Raw genomic sequence first — 20,927 nt, 5'->3', positions numbered from 1 at the left:
TATTCATTGCTCCTATGTCTGGGTATAGGGGCTATGCATTGTCTAGTAGTGTGGCCCTTGTACTTAGACACGAGCATGTGGAATTACTGTCTCACCCCCTGTGAAATCACAAAACAATAAATTGTCTAGCCGCATGGCCCTTGTGTCTAGACATAGGAGCATCTTAAATTACTATCTTGCCACATATGAAATCACAAAATGTCATCCATGTTGATGCCCTCGTGTGTTCTCATTGGCCTCATGCTGGTGTAGGGACTACACAACCAAGTAATGATAGTTTGCCCTAATATTTATTACACAGTAAAAAGAACTCTATCTAGAGGTGTGGCTGACATCAGTGTTTTCATGTTTCTATCTCTCGCCTCTCCTATGAAAAGACACATTTGCCTCTACATTTGTTTTTTTTTTTCTTGGGGGTGGGGGTGGAGTTTTTGGATGTGTGGGAACTTTTTTTTTTGGGGGGAACTCTGCTACACTAGTCCTTCCCACTGTTAGTTAAAATGCGTTCCTGTTTTTTTGCCGTTTCAAACGCGTTTTCTCGTATGCTATTGTACAATCCAGAAAAAAATGGAAACGGCAAAAGAATTCGTTTTAAACTTGTATCCGTTTTTTAAGGGTGTATCGGTTTTTTAAGGGTAAAATAGGAATTTTATTAAAAAAAATTAATTAATTAAAAAAAAAAAACCTATTAGTAAAAGTGAAGAGTGAAGACAATATGGTACTTGATTTTTTGTTTTTAACTTCCATACTATCTATAGGAAAAAAATATCATCTTCTTATAGCCCATTGAGTAAGGAGAAGCTAAAGTTAACAACATCTCATTTTCTTGTAGCCCATTGGGCTATTTTATCTTGGGACTCTTAGAGCTTTTGGAATATTAGATGCATGTATACAAGTAATAATCTCTCAAATTGCATGAGTATACTATCGTTTTTTTGAAAACTACGCGTTTAATACTCGTACCGTTCGTTTTCGTCCGTTTGCCGTTTCCTATTTTTTTGATCGTTTTTTTGACCATACCGTTCATCGTTTTTATCTGTTTAAAACCCATACCATACGTTTCTGTTTTTTTGCCGTTCCCGTTTTAACTAACAGTGGTCCTTCCTCGTACTCACTCCACCATGCATGTGCAACAAACATGGGTCCCAGGGTGACTAGACCTTTCTGTGGGTCCAGGCCCATGTTTTTTAACTCAACAAATGACTATCAAGCAGGGAACAGGGTTCACGGCACCAGAAGATGGGCATTAGCAAGTTTCGAAACGGAAACCGTATCGTATCTGATATGTATTGATCCATATTGATTTTATATCGGATATTTTTGCCCTCAAAGATTTCGATACGATATCATATTTTTATCATTTTACCCTCTTATCTATATCATGCCACCGATCCGTTACCACACAATTCCTAAAAACCTTATCAAGTGAACAGCAGAGAATATATTTAAAACCCTATAATTCTCTAAATTGTTGAACCCTATAATTCTCCAAATTGTTATCGTAAATCTTCCTTTATATTATCCCAATTAAGTAACACTTTGCAGCTGCCAATGAAAGGATGTGCGTGATCTTCAGTGTGGGGTAGTGTGATCATTTCGCTTCGAAAAGACTCATATCTTGATGTTTGTACACGTTATTTGGCAGCATTCTTTCAAATTGCCCCAAAAAGCTCAGTCCTATTCTATATATGTGATGTTCACATGATTAATTAATTATCAAAATAACATTCTTTATTTAATGAATTTCAATAAGAATTTTAGGGTGGAGGTATGCTGCCAGGTCGTATGGCCCCTACAGCAGTGTCTGAAGCAATGCGAGAGCACCCATGGGCATCCCACACAAAGGGTATGATGGTTTTTTCATGCAACCATGTGTCTAGGCATAGGGGAACGACTAACAGCAATTTATATTGGAACAGCTGGATCTAATTTTGATTTGAACTCGAATTTCTAAGATTCAAATAGATCCAATCGATTCGAGCTGAACCAGAGTCAATGGAGGCCGATCCCATTCCAATTCCGCCCACACAAGCCATAAGGCTTTCAAAATCTTATAATAATTAGCATTAGCTATTAGAAGTAGCCAATCACCTTGAAACCATGGTTTAAGGAATGAGATCGGATTTGGCATAATCAGGTGGATTAGATTAGCGTTGGTTGAGGCTGATTCCAATCCTAGGGGGATCTTGTATCAATGCATCGATGTAGACAAAAGTTTTTTTTTTTTTTGGTGAATCATCCTTATTGGGTGGGGTGCCGTTAGGGCACCTTTGAACATGGCCATAAGAATTCAAATGACATTCAGATAGCTTGTCGTTGTAAGCTCTAATATATTCATTTCTTACATTATCCTTTGTAATTTTTCCGCATGTCCAGCTTGACATCCTCAGCTCAGCTAGACATAGCTTCTGTATATGAAACTTTTTAATTGTCCAACATTCCACCGCATGCATCATAGCTCGCACAATAATCTTATGGATTTTGCTATAGAATTTTCTCTTAAGCTTTAAGAAGATTCATACGCCAGTAACAATCTAGACGCACCTCCACTTCATCCATCTCACTTTAATTATCAGTGAAACATCATTCTCTATATCACTTTCATTATTTATGGTTGATTCAAAATCTAAAATAATCGCATCATAGAATATCTTTCTCTTCTCTTGATTATCACCATTTCATTGTCTATCATAGAGTGGCTAAAGGGTAAAAAGTAAAGAATCATTTTCAAATGAAAACCAGTGGTACTTTTATCAGATCAAGACCAATACATGCCGATCCAAGACAGATTTTAGTATCTTAAACCATGCCATGAATCCCTCGTTCAGTCTAGGGATGTAAACGGATCGAATATTTCGGATCTTAATATTCCCTTATTGAATACATATGCGAATTGAATTAAGATTTTTGACTATCCATTTACATTCTTTGCATTTGTAACCCGAATCTTCTTCCCCCTAATGCATACAATTTACTCTTAATTCATATTTCTCAGTTGTCTTAGCTTAGTTCTTTTCTTCATTCTCTAAAATAGGTAGAAAATTCAAGAACCCTCTAGATTATTTGTATTCAGCTCCAGATACCCTTTGATCAGATACAAATAACCCTAAACCCCCAAACGAATACAGATATAAATACAAATTCGAATTTTCGACTATCTAATTACATCCACTTCACTCCCCAACATAGACCTGCCCTTGCCTTGTATAGTGTATATAGATACTATACAGTAAGGTGATAATACGTACAGTAACGTATTATTTGTAGAAACGCAACCCTAAAACGATGCAGAAGATAATGAAAAAACAAAACAAACAATGCACACGGATTTTACGAGGTTTGGCAAGGTTGCCTACGTCCCCGATGAGATGAGATCCTGCTTCACTATCAATGGAGAATAGGGTTACAGCGCTCTTCCTCACACCTCTCTGTATTGCTTGCATTACAGAGAAAGAAACCCTCGCTACAAATATATAGCGAAAAAACCATAATCCGTATTAAACTACAATTGCCCTCAAATAAAAAATTCGAGCGGGGGGCTGCGCCCCCCTACACCCCCTGCTATGCAAGGGGGCCTCCTGCCCCCCTTGCAACCCCCACGGCCCGCTAACAGGCTAGTGGGACCATCGTCCTGGCTGTCTAGGTGCTGCACCAGTACTCTCTGGATTAAACTGCGACGGAATACAAGACATCATACACCAACATTATGTTTCCTTGAAGTCTCTCAGGCTTTAAATAGTGAGATCTCGCTTTAACCAAAAAGAGAAACCTGGGAGTTCTCATCTAAATGGAATCAGAGAAAGATTTAAGTGCGAACTACGAAACTTATTCGAAGAATTTGGAAAGAGCTTCCTGTTGGGGATTCTTTACCATATTAAACATATGAATAACCCTATAGTGTTTAGAATACAAGAATCATCAACCAATCATAAAAGATTAATCATAGGTGTAGTCCCTAAACCAAGAACAATAAAGTATCCCATCTTAAAATACATAACTATATAGATTTACCATATCTATAATAATCAATGGGACAACCATGACATGAACCATAAATGGGAATAAAGAAGTACCTGTGTCCCATGAACATAGATCATGAATCTCTGTCCCCTGTGGTTAAACATTACTCCCATAAAGATGACAATGACGAACTACGCAAGTGGAGTCCTTTTACTGAGATCTTCTGCAGCCTCTTATTCTATGGTTTCCTTTCTTTCTGTGCACTTGCTCTTGTGAAAAAGCCGTGCTCCCAAAACCAATAAGGCATTAAGTAAAGTAATGGTTGCAGGGACCGTCAGTATTCTATTTATAATAGAATCCCTAAAACCCTATTCCACTCTCACAATGAAAAGAGCTAGGAGTTTATGCATTAAGTAAAGTAATGGCTACAGGGACCGTCGGTATTCTATTTATAATAGAATCCCTAAAACCCTATTCCACTCTCACAATGAAAAGGGCTAAGAGTGGGTCTATAATTGCTTGGGCCCAATGGATCAATCGGTATTAATTAAGCCCACATAAAAATCCTTACACTTCCTCCAAGACCCTTTTTCTGCCACCATTAAAGCACCTTTTGCTGCAACTGGGTTTGGCTATTTGAATCGGATTCTCCTCTCTGATTGAGGTTATTTTCAATCTCAATTAATTGACCACCGCTTCTCTTTTTTGATCGAGAATAAAGTGTTCAACTGAACCATATTTTTTTTCTTAATTGGGTATTCATTCTGAGCAGTATTTGATTCACCCTTTTCTTTCTGTTTCGGATCGGAGGGGTTAGGGGAGGGCTTGATCGATCGTTTAAATCTATTCGACGAGCGAAGTTTCGGTTTCTTTCGACTGTTAAAGGCAGTTCTCTGAACTTCTATTGACTGAATTTATTTATTTATTATTATATTTTTTAATGATGATGATGACGAAGATCATCTTTTGGCGTTCGGCACCCCTTATTTGTGAGATCTGGTCGAATTGATGTGTGTTCAGTTGTTTTTCATTGGAATTGAGCTTTGATGGCTCATAATATCCAGATCCATGGAGTTGGTGTAGACCTGCAACTTTTTGCGTTTTATACTTCCTTAACTCTTCAATTGTTCCTCTGGGGGAATGGGATTTTTCTGCATGCATGCCTTTATTTAGCTTTTTGAATGAGTATCTGATAATCAGATTTGAATTTCTTAAACTCTTGTGGCATCTTTTTACGACGCATTTTTTTGCATTTTTAACCCATCATTTCTATTTTAGACTGTTGTTTTGATTGTTCAATTACCCTAATAAAGAAAAGGGATTCTGGGTTCATAGCTGTCGGTTTCCTCACAATGCACTCACTGAATATGCTTGTCTAGGAAGTTCATGTGTTCGGTTCCTATTCATACCTTATTGTGGGATCGAAGCCTATCTTCAACTGCTTGATGTCTAACCCAGTAACTAGACACCTGATTCCTTACCAAAATTATTTTGATAGAAAAGGGAAAGAAAAAAGAACCATGTATTCAAGTATTTGTTTCCTTTGTATTTGCTTGATGTTTTGTGTGATCAGAAACTTTTAATGTAATATTAAATTTAATTTGCACTTCTTGAGTGCAGAAATTGTAAGAATGGAGGGGACTGTGTTCGCCCCCTGTTTGGAAGGAATGAAACATGTGAAGTCTGAAGATGGGGAAATGCTGACCAAGCCTTTTTTGGATGTGTGCAAGCTCATATTGCCAGTTATAGGTACAATCTTCTTGTTGTCAGTTGAGAGCTGCCTGTTTGTTGTGACTTCACTGTTTTAGGTACCATAAATTTTCTGATGGTAATAACTTGAGGAAAATGTCTAGTTATATCTTATTTTAAGCCTAGTGGGCTTTTATATTATATTTAAAATTTAAAAAAGCAATCAAAATCTATTTTGCATGTCATTTTGATACTTCATAATGTATTATTTTCTATCGTTTAAGGAGTATTTTACTAGATTTGAAATGCAAGTTCCATTATCGCGGTTAAACATCAAGTGAAGAAACACATAGAAAAGCAGTATTCCATGTTAAGAAAAATATATTAGATGTAAATGTAACTTTTATATGGAGGCAGAACAGGGTAAAAATGAACTCAATTCTATAAGAAATAATGAAGTTTGAGGTATGGATGAAAACAAAAGACAGATAAATTAAAGAAGAGGATTCAACTAGGGTTCAGATCTAGTGAAATCTGAATTTTGAAGTGAAGGGTTTATTAGGGGTTTCCTAGTGACTGGTTAGGAGTGAAATTGAATTCTCTGTCAACCTTGATGGTGCATCAAGGTTGATACGGTGGTTTTATTGGGGAAAGTTGGATTCTTCGTCCAAGATTCCACTTGGTCATGGTTCGGAGGCTGTATAATGATTCGTTGGGTTAGATTATGCAATTCTTTGATGAATCAAAAGTTTGAAAGCTTTGATTTTCTTTTTAATTACAAAATTTGGAGTTTTTTGGGCTGGTCATGTACAGGCCTCCCCCTTTCCTTTTTGGCAGATGCTGTGTATCAGGTATTTTTTTCTGGGCATGAAATAAAAGCATTTGAGAAGAAATAGACGAAAAACAATGAAGTTTCTTTCAGCACTGTTTACGGAATCACACCAGCTCCTATTTTTTTTTCCCGGTAAATAAATGCCTAAATCACATTACAATAATGTCCCCCGCTGGAAATCACAACCAATACCCAAAACTACCTTTTATTGGCTCGACCTCCAGGAGAGAGTGGTTGTAGATCAGCTCAGCCATTGCTTCTTTGGTCTATGATCAGCTAGGGCACGGAGTAAAGCAAATCTACGAGCAGGACGCATGTTACAAGAGTTCCAACAATTTTTCCAACAAGTGATGCCACCAAAATTGTTGGAACTAACATAAAGGAATCTTTGAAACAATTTCCTATAATGAATAAATCAGAAGGTATTTTAGACCAACAAATGCTATAGACCCTGTGACTTAAAATAGAAAAACACACCAAATAGGTCTCCCAACCCTCAGAGGCCTTACCTTGGTTTTTTTTTTTTGGTGGGTAAACAGCCATTTCTCTATTGCTAAGGTGCAAATCTCTTCTCTATTAGATTGCAGTTGAACAAGTGTTGAAGGATTTTCTGTTCCATTGCTTAGTCAGCAACCTTTACATTCTTGAATATTGTATAGTGGGGGGAGGGTTCCACGATATCACAACATTGTAGACTGTCTGTTTAATTGTGCGGAATTACAATGTCATATTATGGAGGATATATCTAAGTTCTTTGAATAATGATTTGTAAAGTGAAGTCTGATTGATTACTTACAATGCCAGATAAATTTGGAGCTGCCATGGTGCTCGTAAAAACTGATATTGGTGGTAATATTTCGGTAAGAATTACTTTTCATTGGTTTCCTTGAATGATGTTCTTTCTGATATGTTTCAGTATCCATCATTTGCTGGTGATTTACTTCAATTTCTATTTCAAAATCGTTTTTAAGCTTGTACAAGGATTGATGCAGTTGTTACCTGATTACAGTGGTTTTGCAAAGTAATATTTGACTTTGGAGTTTTTGCTCATATTATGACTGAAACCTCCCCCTTTCATCTCTTAGAAAACGTTTTAGGTGACCAGCTTCTTTGTAACTGTTTTTGTGATTGAAGTTTAGAGTGAGGATCAAAGGATGAAAAATGTGGTCTAGGACAAGATTGGTCCTGAGTAATCCCAATCTGATTCATGATGGATCATATCCTCTCAGTGGATCAACCAATCCAGGCTAGTGAAAGTTGGATTGGCCTTACCTGGTTCCGATCTGGGGTCAGATGATCCTTAAAATGTTGGTTGGGAGCTTTTTGTTTCATTATTGAACTATTCCAACATCCTTGATTATATAAAATTCTATAGTTACTTCAAGTGATCGTTCCCTGTTTATTTGTCTTCTAGAGGCTGGAGGCTAAATACTTATCCAATACTATGGAATTCAATCACTTATACAGTATGGTACGAGCTGAGGTACAAGCTAACACAGCAAAAGGTTCATCCAGCTGTACCAATGGTCTTCTATGGTTGACAAGGTATGGAGCATCATCTGTTAACACCACATGGGCTTGCCTGTCCGAAATATGTATTTTTTTATGCACATTATGTATTACCTATCTTTTGTGTGCGTGTTGGGGGGGGGTATTCTTCTACATGAAAGTGGTGGCTTTATTTCTACGTGAAAATGGTGAGAGCTATCGTAGGTATAAACTAATACTTTTAATCGATGACTTATTCAGGGCAATGGATTTCTTGCTTGAACTGTTCCGCAACTTATTGGAACATCCAGATTGGACCATGTCTCAAGCTTGCACTGATTCTTACAACAAGACACTGAAGAAATTTCATGGCTGGCTTGCCAGTTCAAGTTTCACGGTACCTCTCATCCTTATGATACTGAATTCCATATTATCTATCAAAGGTACAGAATATACTCGCAACATTTTCCTGCTTTAGAAAGTCCTGAGATCTCTATGAGCATTCAATAACATGCTGAACTTTATGTTCGTGGCTCTAAAACTGTTTTGTGTGATAAGAGCTATGGTCTGCATATGGCTCACTGTAGATCCGCCTTCTTAGGAGGCTTTTCTCAAAGCCCTTTTGGCCTTCAGTGTTTTCTCTACTGCAGTGGACATTATTAAGGATGCAAGCTTGGCCCAGAAAGTCCAAGCCTGCACAAAAGCATCAGGCTTGTGCTGGGCTTTTCAGCCTGCAGTCTAGGCTAGGATTGGGAAATCCTAGAACCCAAAATAGAACCTTTTGCTTGTGTAATATTTCCTTGTTTTCTTTCTCTTTTCTTTCAAGTTTATTCAAAAAATAGAAGGAACAGTTGTCTAAATGTTGTATATCCTCTAGAATTCACTTCTCATGATTTTTTTCTAATAAAAAGGCGATACTGGTTATTATGTTACTCTGTTTCGTCTTTTGGTTATTGAATTGCAGCTTGCTATGAAACTTGCTGGTATTATACCCTGTTTCATCTTTTGGTTATTGAATTGCAGCTTGCCATGAAACTGGCTCCAGATAGAACGAAGTTCATGGATGTGATTGGGGGTGGAGGTGATATCAATGCTGATATTGAGAAATTCTGCTCAACTTTTGCTCCACTTCTTGAGGAGAATCACAAGTTCTTAGTAAGATATTCTATTTTATAGTCTTGTCTAATTTATCCAGTAGTTGATATATTGGTTGGATCCTGCATATAAGAATGTGCTCCTTAAATCGAAGACCGCACTTTTTTCTTTTCTTTTCTCATTTCCCTTTGTTAGAAACTGTCAAAAGAAAAGATAAGTGAATTGGATAATGAGAAGAGGATTGCAGAGAAATTCTTACTGTTCCAGATCTTTTTTTTTCCTCAATTTGACACTTCTTCAAAATCTCTATTGATATTATAGCAGCCAGACATATTGATATTATAGTAGCCAGACAGCAGATAAATACTACTCTACTCAACTCAACAAATAGGTAAGCTTCTCGGCTTCAGTTTCTTGGATTCCAGAAGCTCAGCTTCCCAAGGAGCAAAGGATGGATCCAACTGCATAAGTCAGCTTGGAATCTTTAAAGCCCAAACCACAAGCAGCACAGAAGATCAAACACCCCCCCCCCCCCCCGGCGGAGGGATCCATGATTTTCACATAGGTGATAACAAATATTCCAAACTGACACCTTTCCTTGCACTTGCCTTTTCCCCCTTTCAGAAGATGGCTTCTTGAATTTCCTCCTTACCCAAATATGTACTAAGCCTTATTCTAGCTAAATGGGGTCAGCTACTTGGATCATGTTTTGCCATTCAATTCTGTTTAAAGCGATACTTGGTGTCTTTTCAAAGCAAGATGGATATTGCATCTGAGGCGGAGGAGTTATGCCAGCAAAGATGGAATTGGGTGGGATATGGATGAGGGAAAGACAGATTATAGCTTAATTTACTGGATTGAAAGGGAGAACACAGAATCAGAAAATGAGTGAAGCAGTTGGAATAGTTATTATTGAGTCAGATGGAGAGTATCTGTAAAGTAAAATATCCATTAAATTTTCAAATAGTGTTTGTTGAACAATTCGTATTTCGCAATATTGATTTATTAATTTTCTTATTCCTTTGATTGGCTGCAGGATGGTGTTGGCATGGACAGCCTGAAAGCTTCCTAACTACCTAGAGAAGTCTGATGATAACTGGATCTAGCATTTCCTTTTTTCCTCTCTTCCTTTCATGTACTTTCTGCAATCTTGAGAATACACTGGTAACCTTAAGACCATGATTTGTATTGCACCTACAATGCAAATTTATTCCATTTACCCCTGTTTTAGCTATAATAGTATTTTCTCCCATTTTTTAAGAATCTACTTTGAGTTCATGTTTTAGTTATAATTTTAAATAAAATTTAAAATTATTTCTTATGGTTGATTGGCATTGAGACAATTCTGTATAGCCGAATTCGTGATGTTAGCATTCCCCTTGTGGATGAGAAATAAAGGCACCCCTTAGTAAAAGGGAAATAAACTGGAAGTTCATTAATTAGTGGATTAAAATTGAAGTTAAAATAAAGTAAAAGAAAGCTGTCTGGTGGTGTGGCTCCTACACCCAGACAAAGGGGTTTGTCAAAATTACAGCCCACCCCCTTGAGAAATCAAAATCCCATTGGCCCATGCTCATGCTGGTGCATGGGCTACATGACCAGACAGTGATCTCTTACCCAATAAATTATAGTCTCAAATCCACTGGCATGCAAGGATTACAAAAGAAGGAAAAGATGGGAATGAGTACTTCTCATGATTCGATCATGAGAGGATAGGATGATCAACTCTTCAAATCTGAGCATCTCTTAGGATGGTATTTTTCAACCTAAAACTTTGAACTTGAAGCCGTAGACTAACAACAACAACAAAGTTCAAAACCTTATTCCAATTTAATGGGGTTGATTACATGGAGATTCCAAGCAAGGACAAGTGTAAGGATTCATGTAAAAGGATTGATGTTGTATGACTAATATAGTAAGCACTAAACCATACGATCTTAATCTCGAACTACAAACTTAAAAACTCTTAAGCCTGAGAGCTGAAACCATTAAACCCTTTCATGAATCCTGTCATCAAGATGGAACCTTTCTGTGAACAGGTCTTTGGATGCAGGGTTTTAGGGAGAGGGACTGTTGCTTTAGAGATATAATCAGAATTGAGCAAACCACAATAGATAGAGAGGATAATCACTAGAAATGTTGATGTAATGTTATTCTCATTTCATTTGACTCTTCTAATCTATATGCCTTGGGGCTCTGGGCTCATTCTTTACTTTTACCATATTACCCTCTGCAAATCCCTATCTTCTAAGCCAACTAGAAGGATAATGTGGTTATTTCATCCCCATTGCAGCCAACCTAACAAAGGACAGTTTTTGACTTCTACTTGTAAGGGTGAGAGAGGTTCCGCATAAGAAGGTGAAAACATTTTCCCATTTTTGGGAAAATTTAATATTTATATTTTCTGTCTTAGTCAACTGACATCTCTACCTTTGAATTTCCTAACCGTTTTTTCCTCCTTCCCGCGCTTTCCACGAATAGCCGTTGGAAGCCCAACCCCAAAATAGCCCATCCATTCCCTTTGTTGTGTCCATCAATTTAGATTCTCTAACAGCCAAATTAAGCCAGGTACTGGCTTTGATTAGTAGACAATGGCAACAAACAACGCGTTTTGAAATTGCTTTAAACTGGTTTGGGGATTTTAATTCTTCCTCTTTCCCCTTCATCATCTTCTTCATTGAATTCTTATTATTATTATTATTATTGGTTTTCAAGGGCTTAGGCACATCTCCTTGGTGAATTCCCTCTGCTCTTTGTTTTGTCATCCCCTTCTTTGAGAAAATAATTCATAGAGATGACACTATGTCTGCTGAATCAAATCATGCAGAGCCGGTCAAAGAATATAGTTTAAATTTGACGCCGTACGGCGAGTCTAGCACGGAGACTTCTCAAGGTGTGATTATTTATGTAATTGATAATTAAAATTATAATTATGGTGGTTCTTTTTGTCTTCTTTGTTCTTTATTTTTGAATCTCTGCGTACAGAATCGAGTTCCGATCAATCAAAACCATCCAAGACGCTTAGTCTCAATCGAAAAAAACAGAAAGAGATTTTTCAGCCACCCGAAATGTCGACGAAGATGAAGGGCCTTTTAAAAGGCCTAAGATATATTTCACAGATATTTGGTATGTAATTACCTCAAGCTGATTATTTTAATGAATAGTAATAAAATTGATCTAATTTGAACACATTTTAATACACTGTTCTGATAAAATGTATTAATAAATTGATACAGATAATAATGGTAAAGAGCAAGAAATGCAGATTGGCTTTCCCACAGATGTGAAGCATGTAGCACACATAGGATGGGATGGTCCAGCAGTACATTCACCAAGCTGGGTAAGCAATTGTATTATATGATTCAATCACAAAGTCTTCCATGAAAGAGAGGGATATTGATTAACACTAACATCTGATCTTTGGTTTTGGTAATGGTGTGGTATGAGTTCTTGCAATTCCAATTTCCTTGTAACTTTATAGGTTTCTGTGAATTTTGAGTTTCACTATCTGTGCAGATGGATGAGCATAGACCAGGACCAAATTTTTCGTCGGCACCATTAAGTACTAATGGAGATGCTAACGAAAGCAACCGTAAAAGCGCTTCTCTTGAAGGTTTGTTGTCTTAGCTGTTCTGTTTGCCTTCAACACTCAAGGAATATATCAGAATCGAATCACCCCGATTGTCAAAGCTCCAACATATATATGAAAATCTTCGATGGAACATGGATAGAACTCACCCTTAAAACCTAGACTTTAAGGAGAGGATGCCCAAGTCCTTACATACCTTCAAGGAGAGGGTGCCCGAGTCTTATACACCTCCACATCAAAATATTCACATCCAATGTCAGATAGTTGCTTTAGCATGGAACCCACAGGCCACAGAGATCTAACATCTATGGTGCTTGTTTTTATTACACACAGAGATGCCAGAGTTATCAAAGCCATCCACATATATCCCCTCATCATTGGACTCTCCGGCCAGCAGAGACCAATCGAAGAAATCAAGGCGACACCATACCACCACCGGCATTTCAATCAGTTCTCCCTCACGAGATACCAAAGAGAGATCATCCCGACCATCATCATCATCGAGGCGATCTCAGAACACAGGAGGCCTAAGTATGGATTCAACCTTGCAAGATCCAGCAGCTGATCCTAAAAAATCCCGTCGTAAGAAACCCAAGGGAATATCAAGTAGTGGATCAACTAAACCTTCAAGATCCAAACCCCAGTCTACCACAACTTACACTTCTCCATTCTCTGATCCTGGTTCTGGATCTATAAGCGTTTTGAACAATGAACCTTGTCCAACTTCACCTTTAAGATCCTTGAGAATTGAGGATGGTGACAAAGGGAATCATGGAATTTCTTGAGAAACTAACGATTCCCAGGATTTGATTTGTAAAGCAGTCAAGTTCTACTGTAATTTTTCATGGCAGCTTTTTTTATAATCTTCTTCTCATTTTTCCTTTTTGCAATACACCTAGCTACTTATAGTTTTTTGGGTGAATCAAGCACACGAGATTGAATGAGACGAGAGCTTAGAAGTGTTTAAAGCCTGAAAATCAAACACATTACACTTAATGATCACTGAAACTCTACAAACTATAAACATCTGTCACTGCAAAACCCAACCCATAAAAATGGAAAGGTTGTCGAAGTATAAATTTCAGTATATCTTCCTCTCAACCTCTTTCTAAGCTGAACTCCTGATCTATAAACAAAAAGTTAGAAACAACCCTAAGAAGATAATGAGAAGCAGAGAAGATTGTACTGGTGAAGAACTCTCAGAGGATGAGAACAAAACAGCATCTGGTTTACTGGGTTTGTTGCAGAATTTCAAATACCCCAAACTGCCGTTCTCTTGAGCTTCCCCATCGATACAAAGATTAGGATTCCCAGCCAACTTCAGCTTTTTTCCAATTCTGGCTGAAAATTTAGCAGAGAACGGAAGCCTTCCAGTCAATCTGTTGTTCTCCAGGTTCATCTCAAGCACAGACTCCAGAAACCCAAATTCCTCCGGCACTGTTCCTTCAAGGTTGTTGTGATCCAGCCCTAGGAAACAAATGTTTCTCAGTGATACCCCCATGGAAGCAGGAATTTTACCATCTAGGCCCAACCCTGATAGCCCTAACCTCAAAATACCCCCAAGCTTCTCCCAAATTTCTGGTATCTGGCCTCCTAGTGGGTTCCCACTCAAGTACACTTCCCTCAGTCTGGGCATCTCTGCTAAAAATGGCGGAATCCCAAAGTTGCCAAAATGGTTATAGCTCAAGTCCAAGAACTCCAGTTCCTGGAGACCCACTAGGCTCTCAGGGATTCCCCCATCAAAGCGATTCGAACCCAAATCAAGCTTCACCAGCTCTGTCATCTTCCCGATTGAGTCAGGGAGATTCCCTTTTAACCCATTGTAGCTGAGGTCGAGCACTTTCAGTTTCTTCAAGTTCCCTAAGCTCTGGGGAACTACTCCATGGAAGGGATTTCTGCTGATTGTAACCTCTTCGAGCTCGAGTAAACCACCAATCTCATCTGGGATTTCTCCAGAAACACTGCTCCCACTGAGAATGAACCTCCTGAGAGCGGTTAAGTTGCCGAGATTCCCACTCAGAGTCCCTACCAGAGAAGGGTTATCGATGAACACGAGTTCTTCTAAGGTAGAACCCAAAGTTGAGAGAAACCCAGGAAATGAAACCATGGTTGCTGTGAAACATTGGTAGAAGAAGAGCTTGCGTAGGTAGGTGAAGGAGGAAAGTCGAGGAGAGAGCGTGGAATTAAAAGAACAAGGTGGGTTAGGAGAGAAATCTGAAACGTAGCCGAAGTTGAGCTCTGTAATGTGAGGAGTACTAATGGTACCATTGTCGTCGAAGAAATACTCACAGACGATGCCATGAGGAGCTGAGTCGCAGAAATCGTCAGGGAAGAGAGAACGCCAATCGATGCCAGAGTTGATCGCTTCCAAAACTTGATATACAGATTCCTGCTCGTCGGAGTAATGGGAAGAGGAAGAGACAGAGTTTGCAGAGATGAAGCAGAAGACAAGAAGACAGAGAAGAGCTATGGAACAGTGTGAAGAAGCCATTACTAGACTTGGGAGTGTAAAGACGAGAGAAGTGCTTTTAAAGCTTGGAACTCAAGACTCTACTTAGAGAACCTATGTACCAGTGAAGCACGACACGTGTCCTTTTCAAATTATGCCACCACGTGGTCACTCATAACTTAGTGGACTTTAATTAGTGAATCAAATGACTGAAATGTCCCCACCATTAAATTAAAAGTCTAAGGTAAGGGTGTCAATTTCAAATCGAAACCGGTTACCAAATCTGAAATCGAGCCGAATTAATTGGATTGAATCGAATTAATTCGGTTTGAGTATGTGAGCATGGATTTTGGTTTGGCTTGGTTTTAGTTTAGGGTATAAGAACTGTCGGTTCTAATCAAAACCAAACTGAATTGCTCTTAAAACCAAAAATATAAAAAAACCCTAGTATCTTTAAGAGAGATTTTTTAGGTGATAAATGTTTTTTGTAATTAATCATCACATATTTACATGTTAAGATAAATTTGGAGTTAGCAATGGCCATAAGGCCCATAACTTGAGTCCATTATGGCCTTCGGTCCATCACAGTCATAGTCTAAAAGTGGAACCGTTTTTATAACCGAACTAAAACCGAGGTATAAAATCGAATTAAAACTACATATCATAACCGAATTGGAATCAAAACCGAATCGAGCCGAATTGAATCAGATTGAGTATCTAAATATGGAACCGAGTCGGTTCTCAGTTCGGTTCTAGTCCACCTTATCATCATACGGAACCAAACCAATTGACACCCTTAGTCTAGGGTGTCAATTCTATGCCCGACACATTTATTACTCGCTCACTCGTCCTAGTGCAAGGGTGATATCTGATTAGATGTTGGATCGATTTATAGCACAATATATTTAAAGTCTGTTTAGAGCTTATTTGGAGCCCATTTACATAGATGACAAATTTAAAGCCTAATTATAGTCCATTACATAAATATGCCATTAGTTTATTCAAAGTCCATCTAAGACTGATCTAGTTTGATTATTGATAATTCAATTAAAGACCGATCAATTGACTACTCATAAATGGGATCATGTCTAGCATATGAAGCATGCCTAGCATTTTACTAAAAGAAAAAAACGCCTAGCATATGAAGATTGATTACTTGAATTGATCATTCTTAGAACAAAGTCCTAAAGTGGGAAAGTCCGATTAGATTTAATTGAAAACGATTAAGGCCCCATCAATTGACACCCGTAAATTACCTGATTTTTGAAAATGGATAGGGGTAATATTGGCATTGAAGATTTTGAAGAGGACTATAATGCTAAAATGTGAAAGCATTAGTACCTACATTATTGGGTCATTTTCCATTTTTCATCATTGTTTCTGGTAGGAGAGGAGAAATCATTGAGTAACAACCTACTAATAGCCAAGGTAGCACAGAAATTCTCCTACCGAGAAGGGTAAAACCACTGAGGAAAACTTGGGAAGTAATTTAGCAAAAGGACAGAAACTAAGATTACTATTCCGCCCTTATTAATCTGTTGTAACTTTTCCTCTGAGTGGAGTGTCTCAATCTCATCAGAAGAAAAGGGAAAATCAAAAGTGTTAGGAGTTGTTCGTTTCCAAGTGGAAATGGTGGGCCCCTACACATAACAAAGCATAAAGAGTAGTACGTTGCAGCAACATTCTGGAGGGAAGAAAGCAGAATGTCCAGCACAGGTGATTGGTGGGTCCAACACGGCATCCTCTTCGTAAAAATGGAGGCGGCCGTGATTCCTTCTCAACGCCGGCTTCACTGTCACGACTTTCGAGCAAGGATGTTTTACTGTTGCACTTCAAATCTTATGATTTTCCCTTTTTGTCCTAGAGAACAGTCAACCACCGTTTGATGCATCCGTCTCGGTTTGGTCATATCGGCCGATCCAGTGTAACGGTACATATTAAGGGTAAAAACGTAAAAAAATAAATACAAAGTGGGTAAAATCGTCCAATCGTAACTGGTACAGCCGATCAGGATCTGTATAGGCTAAACCATGGTGTCAAGCCATTGGGCTGGTTGGTTTCCACTTAAGTAATTGGGCTTTGGGACTCATAATTTTTTTTCTTTCTAAATGACATCACATTAAATCATTTTTTTTTCATTATTTAGATTTTTTTTTTTTTATTAAATGCTTGACTTGAAGAACATTTGAAATAAGATAAGGGATGCTAGAAGAAGGTTAGGTTGACAATAAAAGACATTGCAATGTAAAGTACGAATGGTGCGACCTGATTATTAAATAGTCGAAACAGTTTCTTGATGTTTTTAGGGTAAAACTTCATAGTTATTATTTTCGAAATTCCATTGAGGCCATGGATTTAGGGGACGTTGATCCAGATTGGATTGTATCGATCTATTTTATCTTTCGTTTTTTTAAATAATATTTTTTTACTATTTTACCCCTAAAACAATATAAGTAAACAATCCACATCAATCAAGATTAGTCTCAATTGATGTCAATATGATATAACTAATACAATACAATACAATACCATACCGATATTTGAAACCATAGAGATTAACAAAAGTGGGGGTTAAAAGTCGAACATGTCGAGAATCACGCGAGGTAAAAAAATGGACGGCTGGGGCTCATTTACATCCGATATCAACGGATGGAGGCAGTTGAGTGCGCCGTGTAGGTTAAGAAAGGAAGAACTTAATACTGACTTAGGAGGGAGACGGTGACAGTGAAGAGTTAAAGTTTGATAGACAAAAAGATCAGAAATGTAAAAAAGGTAAAGGCATAAGACAACGAGGGAGGAGCCGGCGGAGCCGACCCGCATTTTCTGCTGCAACGCGGCTACGGAGTAGTACGGCTCTGAATAGATGGCTAAGAGGGTAACAAAAAGTACTGTCAGGCGGTTAGTGTCAGAGAGGGGACCGATGAGCATGTCTCCATCGCGGGGCTTCACTGGTTCAGTGGAGTAGTGGACCCTACCAGTTGTCCGTCCACCACCACCGGCCCACCGCCACTGGTTCACTACCAAAGTATGAAGCGACCACCCAAACTATAGGAAGTGGATTGGGTCCCATCCTAGCTCGTTAGTACTTTACTTTATAACACTGGGGCTGCTCTGTTGGACTGGTAGAATTCTGCGGAAACCGCCTCTGTGTTTGTTCTTTCCTAAGTTCCTACGCGTGTCGCCTGTACTCTGCACATATATCGAGAATACTGCTGACCGTCGGATCTTAATAAGCGGAGGAGATCCATTTGGTTTTTGGTTTTCCTTCCCTAGATAGGAGGGAGGGGCTGATCGTCAAGAAACTAAGGATTGGTCATATCGCACATAAGACGTGGGATAGATATTCATGATTGGCTTATTGCGGATGGGATGGTTCCAAGTCTTCAATCAAAGCATCTATACTTAACCCACTTAGGGCATGGTAGGATTATAATGGCCAATTGGCCATAGGAACCAGGTGTAAGGTTTCAAAAACAGGGAATCGGTGAGTGACTCGGTCCCTACCATGATTTTAGACTTTCAGTGTTGGGTATCGGTTAGCTTCAAAATCAATATGATATCGGCATGGATTGTCTATATCGGATAATATTACCTTCAATTAAGGATGTGACTGAAATCAAACCAAGTCGTCGACATTGAAACTATGAAGCCGTTTAGTAAATGGTTTGGATCTAGTTTCAATTTTCAGTCCTATTAATTAAATGGTTCGATTCGATTTTAACTGCTTATCCCATGGTTTCAAATTGAATTATCACCGTCAAAACCAAACTGTTTATATCGTCAAAATCGACCCATTTAAATCGTATATGATTAACTAAAATAATGAGTTTCATGTAAAGAAAACAAGATGAGTTTAATTTAGGGAAAGAAAAAAAAAAAGACATAGAGATTGTCCTACAACCTATTCAATATTTTACTCCTATCATGTAGTTATGTAGTTAAAACCTTGCGCTTTCAATGGTTCATTGCTCATAGAATTTGATACAAGATTGAAGTTTTATCAATAAAACAAATTTCTGTAGGCATGTGAATAAGTCAGCAAATCGGTTGCTAACCATTAACAAATCGTATGGATTAAACCATGATCAAAACCGACATCATTTAAAAACCGTGAAACCAAAATCATTTAATAACCATTTATTAAAAGATTTTGGTTTCCAAAAGTGAGTGAATAGTTCGATTTTATTTTCAGCCAAATAAATATGACCGTATATATCGAAATCGAACCAATAAACAGCCTCACCTCTAATCATTTAAAAAAATAGATTTTTTTTTTTTAATTGTTTTACCCTTTGTCAGTACCACATCACCAGTAAGAGTGATCTAGATTGGAATTGGCCCGAACCATCCACCCGCATTGGTGGCGGAGAAGGCTTGGGAATATGGAGTTGGGCATTTGGTGGTACAATTGGATACTAGGTAAGCGATATAGAAGATAGAAGATACAACATGACCCGGGCCTGGATATCCCAATTCAATCCAGTTTATTATGGGCTTTATTGTGAGCTTGGATTTGCTGGGCCAAACATAAACTGCTAAACTATTTGGGCTTCTTAATTCTCACACAACCATGACGGGTACATCTGGAACATGGCCATCGGAATCCATATCATCCAATCCTATGTATGTTTACATAGGCCTGTTGGAGAGTGAATTAGATTCAATTTCTCAATGGGCTAATTTATTTCCATGTGACAAACTTGATGGATGAGACTGGCTTATGTCTTATTATTAATTTTTTTTTTTCTCAGTGACTCAGCGTAGTTAGCACTTAGCACTTAGCACTAAGCACCGTATGTTACAATATTTTTTTGGGTGTAGGGAATTTATTGCCTACATCGACACGCGGAGCCTGAGGGAAGGCATATGGAAACATCCTTAGTACACAATGCCAAGGGCATTTCTGGTTTTTTATGTCTACATTAGTCTACGCAAAATCAACACCATAGTGGCAGGGTTCTTTTTTCCCATGATAATGTATAATGTATGATCAACAAGGGAAAAGACTAGGCATGCTGCTAAGATGCCCACTAGTGTCATTGTCCCCCCTCCCCCTTCTTTGAAAATTATCCCAATGTAAGTGTGTCAAAACTTAGCTAAAACCGATAAAATCGATCGAAATTGACCAATAAAATCCAAACCAAACCAAACTGATTCTTATTGGATTGTTTTTGGACTGAGGTATGTTGGGACCAGTTGAAAATCGGTCCAAACTGAACCGACCAATAACCAAATCGAAACCAAACCGACAAAAAAAATCAATGTTTTTGAGATTATAAATTGGTGAATTGACTATCCATTTTTCACAATATTAGTGAGAATATTTTTTATTGGAAGGGGAATTGTTACAAATCATTGAATATCAGGTTATGAATAGAGAAATTGATTTGTAAATTGTAATGCTTCCATTGATTTCCTTGTTCACTATACAAAACTAGTTGGATAGTTAAACGAATGATTGGATAATACGGTTCATTTTGTAATTTCAATATTAGTTCTCTTCTTAGTAATTTGTTATCCATTAGTTTCATTTACTTTCCCTTACAATGATAAACTATGATTTAATCATAAATTAAAAATTTTTTTTGGTCAAATTTTGTCACTATAAGTTATGAACGTAAGATTTTATTACGGTTCAAGCCCAATAATAAATCGATCTAAACCGGTATTAACCCAATATTGAAAAACCAAAATCAAACCGGACCGAAATCAAAACCGATCAAAAATCGAAATTCCTTAATGGATTGGATTTGGTCTCCCTCATTCCTAGACCAAAACCAATTCAACCTGACCGAAACCAAATCGAATCGATCAATTGACACCCC

General features: G+C 38.0%; 3 protein-coding genes across 5 annotated transcripts; 2 read left to right on the top strand and 1 right to left on the bottom strand.

The window, feature by feature from the left end:
* Positions 1 to 3,782: 3,782 nt before the first annotated feature.
* Positions 3,783 to 10,327, top strand: LOC122090707 (glycolipid transfer protein 1-like). 3 transcript variants are annotated; one of them, XM_042660388.1, is made up of 8 exons: positions 3,783 to 3,848; positions 4,533 to 4,624; positions 5,581 to 5,709; positions 7,286 to 7,341; positions 7,896 to 8,026; positions 8,231 to 8,366; positions 8,993 to 9,124; positions 10,101 to 10,327. In XM_042660388.1, the coding sequence occupies exons 3-8, from the start codon at positions 5,592 to 5,594 to the stop codon at positions 10,134 to 10,136; spliced, it is 609 nt and encodes a 202-aa protein (XP_042516322.1). In that variant the 5' UTR covers positions 3,783 to 3,848; positions 4,533 to 4,624; positions 5,581 to 5,591; the 3' UTR covers positions 10,137 to 10,327. The 3 variants fall into 3 exon arrangements, with proteins under 3 accessions (XP_042516322.1, XP_042516323.1, XP_042516321.1); XM_042660389.1 differs by lacking the exon at positions 3,783 to 3,848 and adding an exon at positions 4,778 to 4,845 and having other exon boundaries at positions 4,564 to 4,624; XM_042660387.1 differs by lacking the exons at positions 3,783 to 3,848; positions 4,533 to 4,624 and adding an exon at positions 4,631 to 4,845.
* Positions 10,328 to 10,615: 288 nt separating this feature from the next.
* Positions 10,616 to 13,527, top strand: LOC122090924 (CRIB domain-containing protein RIC7). The gene is made up of 5 exons (XM_042660690.1): positions 10,616 to 11,957; positions 12,050 to 12,190; positions 12,301 to 12,404; positions 12,581 to 12,677; positions 12,987 to 13,527. The coding sequence occupies exons 1-5, from the start codon at positions 11,867 to 11,869 to the stop codon at positions 13,436 to 13,438; spliced, it is 885 nt and encodes a 294-aa protein (XP_042516624.1). The 5' UTR covers positions 10,616 to 11,866; the 3' UTR covers positions 13,439 to 13,527.
* Positions 13,528 to 13,589: 62 nt separating this feature from the next.
* Positions 13,590 to 15,181, bottom strand: LOC122090923 (piriformospora indica-insensitive protein 2-like). The gene has a single exon (XM_042660689.1). It carries the CDS (start codon positions 15,142 to 15,144, stop codon positions 13,780 to 13,782), a length of 1,365 nt encoding a protein of 454 aa, XP_042516623.1. The 5' UTR covers positions 15,145 to 15,181; the 3' UTR covers positions 13,590 to 13,779.
* Positions 15,182 to 20,927: the final 5,746 nt, after the last annotated feature.

The sequence above is a fragment of the Macadamia integrifolia genome, chromosome 10 (genome assembly GCF_013358625.1).
Source record: "Macadamia integrifolia cultivar HAES 741 chromosome 10, SCU_Mint_v3, whole genome shotgun sequence".
NCBI lineage: Eukaryota > Viridiplantae > Streptophyta > Magnoliopsida > Proteales > Proteaceae > Macadamia > Macadamia integrifolia.
This window is presented reverse-complemented; position numbering and strand designations above follow the sequence as displayed.